Source organism: Labrus mixtus, chromosome 17, assembly GCF_963584025.1.
Source record: "Labrus mixtus chromosome 17, fLabMix1.1, whole genome shotgun sequence".
Lineage (NCBI taxonomy): Eukaryota > Metazoa > Chordata > Actinopteri > Labriformes > Labridae > Labrus > Labrus mixtus.
In genome coordinates, this window is record NC_083628.1 from 18,433,344 (window position 1) to 18,447,452 (window position 14,109).

Genomic DNA, 14,109 nt, shown 5'->3' on the forward strand with positions numbered 1-14,109 from the left:
AGTTTGTTTTGGTTTCATGCTGGAGCTCAAGGGCGACATCTACTGGATCAAAAAGTTGCACATTCTTCCTTTGAAGACGTACCCTATGGCAACTTTCTATCAAATATCAAAATAATTATTAGAATTATAATAATTTAAATGTACTTGAACACATAAATAAACAGATTGCTCCTGTATTTAGTCATCGATGAGAAACTGGAAATCATTGCATAATTATCATTCAGTTTTTAAAGTTCTACATTCATAAGTTTATTCTCTTTCTTGCATGAAGTCTAATGAATACACTCTCGCACATCTTGTCACCTGTGCAGGTTTCCCCTGGTTTTCTTTGGTCCTCTGGGGGTAATTCTGCCTGACATTAAACACGATCTTAGCTTACAGCTAACACAATGAGCGCGTGCAACCTTTCATGACAGAGATCAGAACAGTTAACTCATCTGATGATGAGAGGAGAGCCGACGGCTGGAAGGAAACAAGTTTAACTCAATCTGAAACTCTCTTAATCTCATTGCTCGCCTCAGTTTTTCTAAATCTTCATTTTGGAGCTACTGATTATCGTCTGTGGCCCTTAATGAATATCTGTCAGCAGAACGAACGACGACATCTTGACCTGTTTGTGTCACAAAAGTGTTCAGAGTCAGAGACTTGAGCTCCGTCTGCAGGCGCGCTCTACGACATCACCAACGTCTATATCTCATTATGATGATGAAGCTTCTGTTTGTGAGATCTCATAATTATGAGATCTTAATCTCACTGTAGCAGCTGCAGCATGCGTGTGTTGGATTATTAAACACATGAATCAGATTTCTGTGGCGGATGTTGGGAAACCCTGTTGTTCTTGTTTTTGGTTATTTTGTGCAGAGGTTTTAAAAATATTCATGTTTTCAGTTTCTGCACTTAAAAAGGGAATCATGAATACCTGTGAGGCAGCAGAACTTTTGGTTTAAGTTAGAAAACAGTTTAGACTATAGATAGACTGTAAATATTAAAGGATGAAGCCAGAGTGAAGTCACCCATCTGTTCCTGCAGGGGGCGCTGGAGTCCCATCGATGGCGGTCTCCATGATTGAAATGCTGTCTCAGTCTAACTTTCAGTCAACCTAACGACAGGCTGAGCGCTGGAGCTGAGGCGGGTTTTAAACCTCCTGACACACCGTTACACCGCGCCCACCTGTCAATCATATCAGCTACACGCCTTATTGTGAATAACTCTTATCCTTCATCAAATCAAAACTGATGAGTCATCAAAACATTCACCTCCCGTACAGTGTGTGTCGATCGAGACATGAGCTAATCAGACCTGTTTGTTTTTTTGAACCAGGCTGTAAACATGTTAATCTCTGCTGTAAAAACAGGCTTTTTAGAATGGGTGTGTATGTGACTTCCTGTGTTCCTGGAGCCAGCCTCTAGTGGACACTCGAGGAACTGCAGGGTTTTGCACTTCATTTTTCAAGACAGGAGGTTGCCGCTTGGTTTTTTCTTCCTTTAGATCATTAACACACAGATAGTAATGGTTATACATCAGATTTTCCCGCTCCTTAAAGGTCGTTTAGCTCGTCGTTTGTTGCCTTCGGTGCGTGCTGTTCTTTTCCATCCCTGCATGTTGTAGTCTGTGCTTCTGTTCCTGATCGACTCTGACATGTGCGCCTCTTTTCCTGTCACGTGTGCCCCTTCATGTACCACCGCCATCATGTGCATCTAATGACCGTCACCCAGCTTCCAGAATGAAACAGCAAGAAAAATCCAAAACAAAAAACTAAAAGGTTCATGACGATCACCAGAAATGAGTCATAAAGGGAGACGAACATTCAAGTCCTGCATCAGAGGTGTGTGAGTTGGAAGCTGTCCCCTGCTCTGAGTCAGCAGCACAGAAAGCGTTCGTCAGGCTCAGATAATCCAACCGACGCTGTAGAAATATACACTGAAGACATTTCAAATCAAGACCACCACTGATCGGCTATTTGTCCACATCATTACTGAGATTAGAAGGAAAATGCCTCTTTTTAAAAGAACAAATAACTTCAATTCCTCCATAGTTTGATTTTTATCCCCCGGTTACGACCACAACCTTCCCGGTGTTAAGTAAGTGACACGCCCCCAAAAACAAGATGATGATTAGTCTGTGATATTTATGGTCTTGGTCTTGACAAAGTCTCAGTCCCTAAATAGCTTGGTCTTGTCTCGGTCTCGGATCACTCTGGTCTCTGGTACGTCTTGGTCTTGACTACAACACTAGCTCGAGGTTTCTGTCTCTTAAAGGAAGTTTTTCCTCTCCACTGTAATTTTGCTAAATGTTGCTTAGAGTTCATGATGGATTTGGTCTTTGTAGATAACATAACAAAGTGTGGTCATTTACCTGCTCTTATATTATCAATACAATTGAACAGAAACAAACTGGAGGATTGAAAAAGTAACCTGCACTTCTCTTTAGTTCTCTTAGTGGTCCCTCATTTGGTCCCTGCTGAACAGACAGTGCACCTGTCATGACCATCAGATCATGGATGTAATGAACCCGATGTGAGTCACTGTTATCATTTGAAAGCCTTGATGACTTACTAAAGAAAAAAAAATATCTTTGCATCCATTCAATTAATGGGGGGAATACATTTAAAACGAGGGTGCTGTGCAACCTTTTGCCCCCTCTTAGAACCGGTCCTGACTTCAGGGTTCATCAAAAGTACAGATGAGGCCGAGACACTAGCAGAACACCTGAGGCTGCAGGTGTCACATACCCGGGAGCACCCAGACCCTCTGCAGGGAGTCACCGAGGGGGGAGGGGAGGGTGTGAACTACGGGAGCTCCAAGGGAATCGGGATTTTCCCAAAAATCTGATTCATCAATTTAATCGATTATTGCCCTTAAGAAAACATTTGTTATAAACTGGCGCAATAAAGAGTGATAGATAAACATGTGATATCTGATCACAGACATGAACAGACTCAGAGCAAAAAACACCCCACCTGTCTCTGACATGACCCTGGTTTTTACTGCTAGCCTTTTTAAACTTTGGAGAATATAGAATAGAAACAGCAATAAAAGCTGAACACTGACGATTAAAGAAGATCGGGCTGCACAGACGGGTTGAGTTGTGTTTCCCCTCTGCTGCAGTTTCCTCTCTCCATCACTCATCTTGTCTTCAGAGACGAGAACTCAGTTTTGGCCGCTTGGGTGCTGCAGAGCTGCTCACTATTAGTGTCACTGTGTTGCACAATCATGCTGCTGAAAATAAATGTTTGCTTATTTTGGAAGGTCAAAAATGAGGATTAATATCAGAAAAAAAAACTGGGGTAAAATTAGAAATACATTGTCAGAGTTTTCTGATGGATACAGTCAAACAAATGTTTCATTTATGGATCAAATGATCAATAATGAGGATGTCTGTGGGAAGGTGAGTGTGAGGTTCTGAAATCGGTTTTAATTCAGCTATGAGGTTAATTAATGCAAGGTTATGATGCTCTAAGTGTATGTATGTGCACACTGTGTGGCCTCTGCACACCTCTGCAGCAGCTGGCTAAGCTAACCTGCCGGTCCTCTCCTTCTCCTCACGACAGAACCAGAACCACCCATGCACCGTCCGCCCCGCTGCACCGGCCCAGAGCTGAGGGCCTCTTTCAGCCTCCACGACATGAACTTGGGTCGAACAGAAACGCACCAAAGCGAACAAACGTCGCATTGAGGCGCAGAGCTAGCAAACGCTGCGTAGTAGCATCTCCTGTCTGCAGCTGCATGAAGAGGAGCTGCTGCCCGGAGCCTCGGTCCTGCTGAAGGATGATGTCAGTGTTCGAGGATGGGGACACATTAGTCCAACATGAGCCGGCAGGGACGTGACTGCAGCCGACTCTGATGTGTGCAGAACATGCAGGCGCGCACACACACACGCACGCGCACACACACACACACACACACACACACACACACACACACACACACACACACACACGACGACGCACTTTGCACGAACCGCATCATTTCATACGTTGAGATGTGTGCACAGATTAGAAAAACTGATGCACGATGTCGAGAGCGTAATGTTTGATCGATTCTGTCAAATTAAAGACACATAATGAGGTGGGACAGTCCAGCTCGACGGCTGCAGGGAGCGGATCTGTGTGTCCCCGCAGCCGTGTCTCCACCACACGGTGCTGTAAATCAGGAAAAAGCTGCATGTCTTACCGCATCAGTCCGGGCTCCCTGGCTCTGCTCATCCATCTTTTCTCCCGGATGATCCGAGGCAGAACGAGAGTGGTTTCCCAATGACGACATCGGACATGTGCAAAAGGTAAAGCTGCAATATCCGCCTTATTGGTCACACTCTCCTCCTCCCGAAGCGAGAGAGCGTAGTTGGTGGATTGCTGCGCAACCTCGCTGCACCATCCACAGCTACCACAGCCCTCTCTCCCTCTCCTCTCACTCTCTCCCCTCTCACTCTCTCTCCTCTCACTTTCTCCCTCTCTCAGCCTGCAGCACTGACAGAAGCACGCGCGCTTTAAACCTCCGCCAAGGAGTCCGCCTGAGCACCTCCTCCTCCATCTGTCTGCCTCAGACGAACATATTTTCATAAAGGAAATCTGTTGTGCATATTCATGCTCCCAGCAGGAGGCTGCCCAGGATTACAGACATCATCACCATCATCACCTTCATCACCATCATCATCACCATCACCTTCATCACCATCACTATCATCATCACCATCATCACCTTCATCACCATGATCATCACCTTCATCACCATCATCACCACCATCATCACCACCATCACCTTCACCACCACCATCATCATCACCATCATCACCTTCATCACCATGATCATCACCATCATCACCACCATCACCTTCACCACCACCACCATCATCATCACCACCATCATCATCACCATCATCACCACCATCATCACCTTCATCACCATCATCACCATCATCACCACCATCACCTTCATCACCATCACTATCATCATCACCTTCACCATCATCACCACCATCACTATCATCATCACCACCATCACCACCATCATCACCTTCATCACCACCATCACTATCATCATCATCACCACCACCATCATCACCACCATCACCTTCATCACCATCATCACCACCTTCACCATCACCACCATCACTATCATCATCACCACCATCACTATCATCATCATCACCACCACCATCATCACCACCATCACCTTCATCATCACCATCATCACCTTCATCACCATCATCACATTCATCACCATCATCATCACCACCATCACCATCATCATCACCTTCATCACCACTATCATCATCACCACCATCACCATCATTATCACCATCACCTTCATCACCATCACCATCATCATCACCTTCATCACCATCATCACCACCATCACCATCATCATCACCATCATCACCATCATCATCACCACCATCATCACCACCATCACTGTCATCATCACCATCATCACCATCATCACCACCATCACCATCACCACCATCACCATCATCATCACCACCATCACCTTTATCACCATCATCACCTTCATCACATCACTATCATCACCATCATCATCACTATCATCACCTTCATCACCACCATCACTATCATCATCACCATCATCACCACATCACCATCATCTCCATCATCACCATCATCACCACCACTATCATCATCACCATCACCTTCATCATCATCACTATCATCTCCATCTCCATCACCATCATCATCACCATCATCACGACCATCACCATCATCACCACCATCACCATCATCACCTTTATCACCATCATCACCTTCATCATCATCACTATCATCATCACCTTCATCACCATCATCACCAAAATCACCATCACTATCATCATCACCATCACCTTCATCATCATCACTATCATCATCATCATCATCATCACCACCATCACCATCATCACCTTCATCATCACTATCATCATCATCATCACCATCATCACCACCATCACCATCATCACCACCATCACCATCATCACCATCACTATCATCATCACCATCACTATCATCATCACATCATCACCACCATCATCATCACATCATCACCACCATCATCATCACATCATCACCACCATCATCATCACCATCACCACCATCACCACCATTATCATCACCATCATCATCATCACCATCATCACCATCATCATCACCATCATCATCATCACCATCATCACCATCATCACCATCAACATCACCTTCATCACCACCATCATCATCACCATCATCACCATCATCATCACCATCATCATCACCACCATCATCATCATCATCATCACCATCATCATCACCACCATCATCACCACCATCATCACCATCAGCAGGCTTCACTGCAGTCGTGGTTCCCTCTGTGACCTTTTCAAAAAGGGGTCATTGTGGAGGTTCCAGTTGGTTTAAAACATCTGAAAGGAAAACACATTCTGAGCATGAATTCGGGGCTAAAACGTGTCCAATAAGAGTCAGTGGTTTGATTTGTGTAAATTCAGGAGTTCTTGACGTGATAAAAACGTTAAGAACCCAGCCACAGAGGACATCAGAGATCACTCCTGGGAGAGTAAATGTATTTTATGTGACACTAGTTGACTTCACCTCTGACACGTCAGCCTCTGAACGCAGCAGGTCGAGTTACACACACCCGACAGTGATACAGCCTCATTAATATCCCGCTTCTCATCTATTATTACTCAGCTGCAGGTCAGAGTGAGCCTGCAGGTGAAGCAGTCAGTCGCACACTCGCTCGGGCAGCGCAGACGGAGACAGGATGGACAGGATGGACAGGAGGGACGTCTCTGTGCTGCCCAACAATAACCACCCGGACAAGTTCCTGCAGCTGGACGCCAGGACTCTGCCTGGGATGTTCCAGGTGGGAGCGCTGGTTTCCAGTCAGAGACACTGGCACAACAGAGTCTACTCACAGGTAAAGACTTCTTCACCTCACTGACTCTGACATGGGGACGGTACTGGGTCACTTTAGGACACAGGAGAGTCTAGAGTCCGTCTGACCCCTGGGCAAAGATTCACAGGGGTCCCTCCATCAGTACGACATATATAAAGAAATAAGAAGTTGGTATGATTGTTGCACAGATGATTTGTCCAGTTTGGATTCACAGTTGAAGAAGCTCTGTGCTTTAAATAAACACAGTCCAGCCTGCTGCAGGGAAAGATTGAAAACGTCCTTCAAATAACAAACAAATGAAGGACATTTGAAGTGATCCGTGCAGCTGCTTCTATACATTATAATCCTCTCTAACTTGAGCCTGAATTACTGCTGAGTCATGCATATTCATGTTTTCTGTTTGTCTGTCACCCTCCTGCAGACGATTTGTGCTTTCTTTTACTTGTTTTTAGTTTTAGATCTCTTCAGCCTTCCTGAACGAGCTGAGCAGTCTGCAGGGCGAGGCTTATATAGGTCTTTATACAGAGTTAGCATTTAATGACATCACAGCTAAGTAGGCTACAGCTCGTCCACATATGTTCACTCTGTAAATCCAAGATGGTGGCAGAGAAAATGCAAATCTCAAGCTTTCAGACAACAGCGTGTGCCATCAAGGTGTCACTGTACAATCTTATGTTCATATTCTCTCGTCCTGGTTTTCTCTCCACAGAGAGAGCGCAGCAGGTTGAAGCCTGACAGCAGGCCCCCCCCCCACTCCCCAGAGGACACCCGGGTGGTGTTTGTGGACAGATACCTGGAGAAACACATCACGCCCTTCACCTTAAAGTCCAACATTAAGAGAAACCCTCTGTACACGGACATCAGAGCCACGGACACCGGAGGAGACGGCAAGAAGACCAAACCGTCCTGGACCGTCAGAGAGTTCGACACACAGACGATGCACGGAAACCTGGGAGATTACTTGAAGGTGAGCGAGGACGGGTGACGGGAAGGCGGAGGACAGACGGGTTATAGACGTGCAGATGGTCAACTGTGAATCAGATTTAAATGAAAACAAAAACATATCAGAACTGTGACAGTTTCAAACAATAACTTATTTTAGTTCCAGTCAGAGCCCCTCCCTCCGCCAGAGGTCGTCAGTCCCCCTCCCCGTCCCCCCATGACGCTCCGTGAACACCTCAGTGCAGGTTTTAGAAACAGAGCAGAACACATAATATAAACGACTTTAACAGGATGAAAAAAGATGAAAAGTTTTGGGAGTTTGTGCTGAAACGTCAGTCCTGAAACAAAAGAGTAAATCTGTCGTTTTTGATACCAAAGAAGAAGAAGAAGAGACCAAAAACAAAAGTGTTGATAAAGATGTCAGAGACTCAAGCAGAGAGAAATGAAGCAGCACTGCCACCAACTGGTCATTTCTCTGTAAAACAGCAGATGTCTCCTCTACATCTAAACCCTTCTGTCAAAGGGGGGGGGGGGGGGGGGGGGGCTTTAAGTCTCCACAGGACCTAAAGGGTCTGATTTAAATATGTTGAGGCTTTTTATTTTCAGTTTGAGGTACGGAAGCGCTAAGCGGACAAACATACCTCCACATTTCCGCGTGATGAAGAGAACATTTAGGTTGTTTTCTGAAGATCTTGACTCATTTCTCTCATGACTGCCCGTTTCCACACAGTCCGTGCACGTCGCAGTATGTCCGCCGTTCACTGCCACTATAGTCAATGATGGTGGTTCCACAGCGAGCGCCACGGTCTGTCTCAGGAGCGTGCCAGCAGCGCCACTATGAAGCAGTTATCACCAGGAAATCAGCGTCATTATCCCGAAATATTGAGAAAAATAAGTTGTCCGCTTAGGGCTTCCGTACTTTGGGTTTAAAAATGCCACTAACTACAAAAATGTTTTATTCAGGGTGTTTCTTTATTCATGAATGGACAAAATTCACTCATGGTTATGAAACATTACGATGAGAGTTGATCACTTAGACGGTTTTTCTACAACATGACAAAAACAAAGAAACTCAAAGTCCATCTGTCTCTGTTTAAACGACAGCAGATCTTCAGTTTCATCGTGTTTTTCTCTCTGTCCAGGAGGAGGAGAAGACGGCTAAAGATCTAGACTTTTGGCTGGAGGATCTGTACACGCCGGGATTCGACTCTTTGCTGAAGAAAACAGAAGCCGAACACAAACGGAGAAAACTTTGTAAGATTCTGTCTGCAGTTTTCCTGTCGGTTTGTGCGATTCTCGTCGTGATCATCGTGCCAGTCCTCGTTCTCCAGAAGAAAAACTGAAGGACGAGGACAACATTGAAGACCTCTCCTGTCAAAACCAGAGACTGTAAATATTACTGGACGAAGCCTGAGTGACGTCACCCGTCTGTTCCTGCAGGGGGCGCTGGAGTCCCATCGATGGCGGTCTCCATGCTGGAAATGCTGTCTCAGTCTAACTTTCAGTCAACCTAACGACAGGCTGAGAGCTGGAGCTGAGGCGGGTTTTAAATCTCCTGACAAACCGTTACACCGCGCCCACCTGTCAATCAGGTCAGCTACACGCCTTATTGTGAATAACTCTTATCCTTCATCAAATCAAAACTGATGAGTCATCAAAACATTCACCCCCCGTACAGTGTGTGTCGATCGAGACATGAGCTAATCAGACCTGTTTGTTTTTTTTAACCAGGCTGTAAACATGTTAATCTCTGCTGTAAAAACAGACTTTTTAGAATGGGTGTTTATGTGACTTCCTGTGCTTCTGCAGCCAGCCTCTAGTGGACACTCGAGGAACTGCAGGATTTTACACTTCAGCATCAGCTTCATTTTTCTACACCAGAGGTTGCAGCTTGGTCAAAATGTGCTGATCGTTATTTTGTTCTGAAGATTAGAAGGAAATAACCCGCTGATGTCAACGACACGCCCTCATGCACATGAAGGTCATTTCCTGAAAACCTGATAGTAAAAACATCTGACTTTGCATCTGAATGTTGGAAGTGCAGAGAGATAACGTGATGGTGGTGAGGATTATTCCGATCCAGTTCTCTTCCTGTTATTCTGAATGTCATGATGTAACCAGAGGTGGATCCAGTCTCTGGATCTAAGATTACACCACCATGTCTTCCTAACCGCTCGTGTCCCCCTCCTCAGCAGAAGAAAGGTCAGAGCATTCTACTGAATACATTACATACATTGTGCTGTGGTTGAAGCTACTCTCCCGACTATCCTTTCAGTCACCTAGCAACTTAAGCCATTCATTTGCACACTCTCCCCCACCTACTCTGCAGCGAGCACAGTGCATCCAATCTAAAAGGCCCTTATTACTGATATCGGCCCCCAAATTCCATGGACGCGATAGTTTTCTTCAATTTTAATATAAATATTGACTTGTTTTGAATATTTCACGTTTTAAACTTCAGAGTATTTGCTACTGCGCCACCATCAGGACCAGAGGCCGATCACTGCATGGGCAAACTGGGCAAGTGTCCAGGACGCTGGGCAATGGGAGTCTTGGCCTTAAGAATTATTTTTGCTAAATGTTCTTAGCCTTCTTGCTTTCGGTGGTTTCTCGGGTAAGGGAACAGAGACAGTCAACGAGAGAAAGTAAGCTGCCTTGTCATCGTGCTAAATGGAACTACAAACTATTTTAGAAAATGAAGGATCAATAACTTTTAGAGACTGCTGCTCATATTAGTCTTAAAGGTGCACTATGTCGATTTGGTAGTGAAATTTAAACGTTAGAGAAGTTAAATATATTTTCTGAACTAAATACACAAACTTTATTCAATGAAAAAAATGGATCCCTGGACACTGTTTGGAGCTAAAAAAGCTACCAGGAGAGTTACGGTTTCACTGTAGTGGCCCCCCAACACAACTTCTCTTGTAGCATTTTATCTTCAGTGTTACAGGGACCAAATTTTCCTCTGAGGTCAGTTTGTGTATGGAGTTATGAACATACCACAGAATCTGTACACTTCTCCAACTTTCACATTTCTCTACCAAAACTACATAGTGCACCTTTAAGGAAGTTCCACATTTTACCTGATTGTGCACTGACCATAATGCGCACCAGAAAGTTAAAGTTTGATCCTTCAGTTTTTATCTGTGAAGAACCCCGACAGGGTTTAAGTTTCTATAAAACAATACATGACAGAGTTCAAAGGAATATGTGCTGTGTGGTTGTGGGATGGATGTGTAGGTCGGGGTATGTGGTCATGATTACCCGTCCATGATCAGGACTATGAGCTCATGGCGCCAGCTGAGAGAGTTTGGAGAGGGACTTGATCTTTGGTTTGTTTTCATGCACGAGAGTGAAGAAGGCGGGATAATAAAAGAGCACCAACATGAGACTGATTTGATTTGATTTATTTATTGCAATAAAGATGTACAAAGTATTGGTAATCATAAATGTTAAAATGTTAGAAAAAGCATATCTGTGACTGTTAACAGTACAGTGTATCAAAACATTCCTGCTTCTAACCAGCGGGGTCGATTCCTTCCACGAGAGTGTGAGAGAGAGCGAGCAGGTGTGATCTGCCGCCGCCGCCGCCACTACAGCCGCCGCCATCCTAACCTCTCTTCAAAAAGGCATCGAAAAGATAGGAATACACTGAACAGAGACACCGTCTGCTCCAATCAGAAAAAAAGCAACTAAAGAAAAAATTAATCAACATGCAAATTAAGTCACAAACCGAAAAATCGAAAAAAGACGAGAAAAACAAAAAAAAAGTGGAGAAAATCTAAACTAAAATAAATATCTTTCTCCGTACTCGACTGAAGAGTCTCCTCCGGTAGTTCGCTCAGACGATTATTTACAGGTTAGTTCATGTGTGAAGAAGACCAAGGATGACTTTTTACACGTCGCCCATCGTCATGGCGAGGAGACAGGAGGGGGTAAGGGGAAAGGGGGAGGGGCTTTGGCAATCAAAACACGTACACAGTAAGAATGAGACGCCAGGTGAGGACAGGTACAGGTGTGTTTTGGTTTCTTCAGTAGGACTCAGAATCTACCTACGGGACAGAGACGAGGACGACCACACACACGAGGAGTATTTGGTTGTAAAATGTGACGGGAGGTCTCCGTGACGTATCAAAGGTGAATACCCCCCCGCCCCCCCCCTTTCGTGGTCAGACTCATACGTTGTATATACGTGTATATAGAGTTTATATTCTATAGTCTTTAATGTACAAATATAGAGCGACCCGTGATCTCGGAGAGTGACGCCAAATAAACCGGTCAAAGATGCTCTCCTTTGTTTAGGCGAGTGCACAACAGCGCCCCTTGGTGGCAGAATCGCCCAAAAGCTTTTTGTTATTGTCCTGAATGTGTGCAACACATAAATTCAACAACTTGTGCTATGCTCTACGGAAGCCCATAGCGGACATTCATCCATGTTTTTTTTAAACTCCTTTTCCCGGTGACAATGAGTTAATTACCTCGAGATCTCAACGTCTTTATCTCCAGAGATAACATCGCTGCTGATCCTATGATAACGATACATTTCAGCTCTTTCCTCAAGATCTCGAGAATTTAACTCGTTATGAGAAGACCAGCGCTGTTACCCCGACGTGACAAGATTCTCTGGATCTTCACTCATTTATCTCGAGATAATTACGCTGGCCTCCCTGCGAGGTGTTCATTCCTCAAGTTCTCACGAGAAAAGTGTAATTAACTCATTATCACAGGAAAAGGAGCGTCGCAATACGTCCTGAAATCACAGGATTCTCCAGATCTCATTTAATGAGAGATAACAGCGCTGGTTTATATTTCAGTTGTTTCCTGGAGATCTCAGCGTCATTATGTCGGTATCCCGAGAGATTAGCTCCGTTATCCTTAAGTAACAAGATTCTCTGGATCTTTGGAATCACAATTACCAGGCTGAAAGGATGCTGACATAACTACACCATCATGATGCAGATTTATGAACAGTCTGGATTTGTAAGGTTTGTCCTGCAGGACGTCAAGGGAACTACTTTTAAAACGCTCCTTTTTTGGAGTTTGGATGCAAACTCAGGAGATCCTCCACTCGATGTGCTGAAACAACAGATTACTGATACTCTTCAGTATGGTGACATCATGTTTGGTGATACTGATGACGTTCTCAGACTCAGAATCTATTTTGTAATTAAACATCTGCACGCTAAGATTTTATTTTACAACCATTAAAGCAAAGTTTGGATTCTTTCACAGCATTCTGTGCGTTGCTACACGGACTGTGACGCATTAAAGAGCAGAAAAAAATAGATTTTATGCAGATGATGCGATCTTTATCCTGTGAAACTTTTTAACAATATATCAACTCATACTCCTGTATCGTGAAACGGAACGTATCACATGAACAAACAGCCGTAATCAGCTCTGGATCTCTTCAACTCAGTCACGTTTTTAATCTTGTTTGTGGTCTTTATCGGACGAGTTTCTTCTGTCGATGTGCACAGTGCGTGTTTATAAGTTGTCTAGCAATCGAGACCAAGGCCTGAGGGGGGCGCTGTTGTGCACTCCAGCTGAACCTGGGGTCGTCTTTGAGCTTTCAAAGTTTCAGATCCTGACATGCGTACACATAGTATCAAAGTACTGAGGCTATATTAAATACACTGACGAGCATGAGAGTGTGTACGGCTACTGCGTACGTACTGAATGCACACACACTCCTCACAACCTCTCCACACAGATACACACACACACACACACACACGTCTATAAAGTCCTGGCTCCACACTGTGCAGCTGAAGCAGAGTGATGGTTGCAGCAGTGGAAATGCTAACAGCACAGCAACAACGTGCTAACCGCTAACCGTCTGTGCAGGAAACAAAGAGAGGCTATGTATGCTAACTCCTAAAACGGCGGTGTTTATTATCATCATTGTTATTTTACAGTACATTCAACTAACCTAAGAGTCATGTCACATTCCTCTCCTGAAATTAAAGGACAGAGAATGCTAAATGCTAAACCTGTTTTGTTTCTGTGGAAAAGCTGAGAAGATCAGAACGTTACAAATAACAAGAACCCTGTTTCCCTCCATCGCTCTGTGGCAGTTTTCACATCTTTACCCAGAATCCTCAGGAACCGTAAAAAGGCTCTTCAATCTGGATTACGTTACAGGTTTTATTTACTTCCTGTTCGTTAGCATAAAGGCTAAAGTTTGGGGTCATTCCCACAGACTGTATATAAGAAGTGGACGTTAGCCTCACGGTCTGAAAATGTAATTGTGGCTCGAACCTGCATTCTCTCTAATGCCCAGCAG

The 14,109-nt window shown here is 44.5% G+C and overlaps 2 protein-coding genes across 2 annotated transcripts in view; one reads left to right on the forward strand and one right to left on the reverse strand.

The window, feature by feature from the left end:
• The window catches only part of ajm1 (apical junction component 1 homolog), a 142,316-nt gene extending 137,634 nt beyond the window's left edge, over window positions 1-4,682 (reverse strand). The window contains exon 1 of the mRNA XM_061061401.1: window positions 4,173-4,682. The gene's annotated coding sequence lies outside the window, so the exon portion shown is untranslated. The remainder of the gene's footprint in view (window positions 1-4,172) is intronic.
• A 1,439-nt stretch (window positions 4,683-6,121) lies between these two features.
• LOC132992226 (major intrinsically disordered NOTCH2-binding receptor 1-like) lies at window positions 6,122-9,517 on the forward strand. Its single transcript, XM_061061422.1, has 3 exons — window positions 6,122-6,902; window positions 7,591-7,848; window positions 8,966-9,517. Exons 1-3 carry the CDS (start codon window positions 6,747-6,749, stop codon window positions 9,164-9,166), a joined length of 615 nt encoding a protein of 204 aa, XP_060917405.1. The 5' UTR covers window positions 6,122-6,746; the 3' UTR covers window positions 9,167-9,517.
• Window positions 9,518-14,109: the final 4,592 nt, after the last annotated feature.

Coding starts and splice junctions, on each gene's coding strand:
- LOC132992226 (XM_061061422.1), top strand. CDS start 6,747: ATGGACAGGATGGACAGGAGGGACGTCTCTGTGCTGCCCAACAATAAC. Junction 6,903..7,590: donor ACAACAGAGTCTACTCACAG/GTAAAGACTTCT, acceptor TTCTCTCCACAG/AGAGAGCGCAGCAGGTTGAA. Junction 7,849..8,965: donor ACCTGGGAGATTACTTGAAG/GTGAGCGAGGAC, acceptor CTCTCTGTCCAG/GAGGAGGAGAAGACGGCTAA.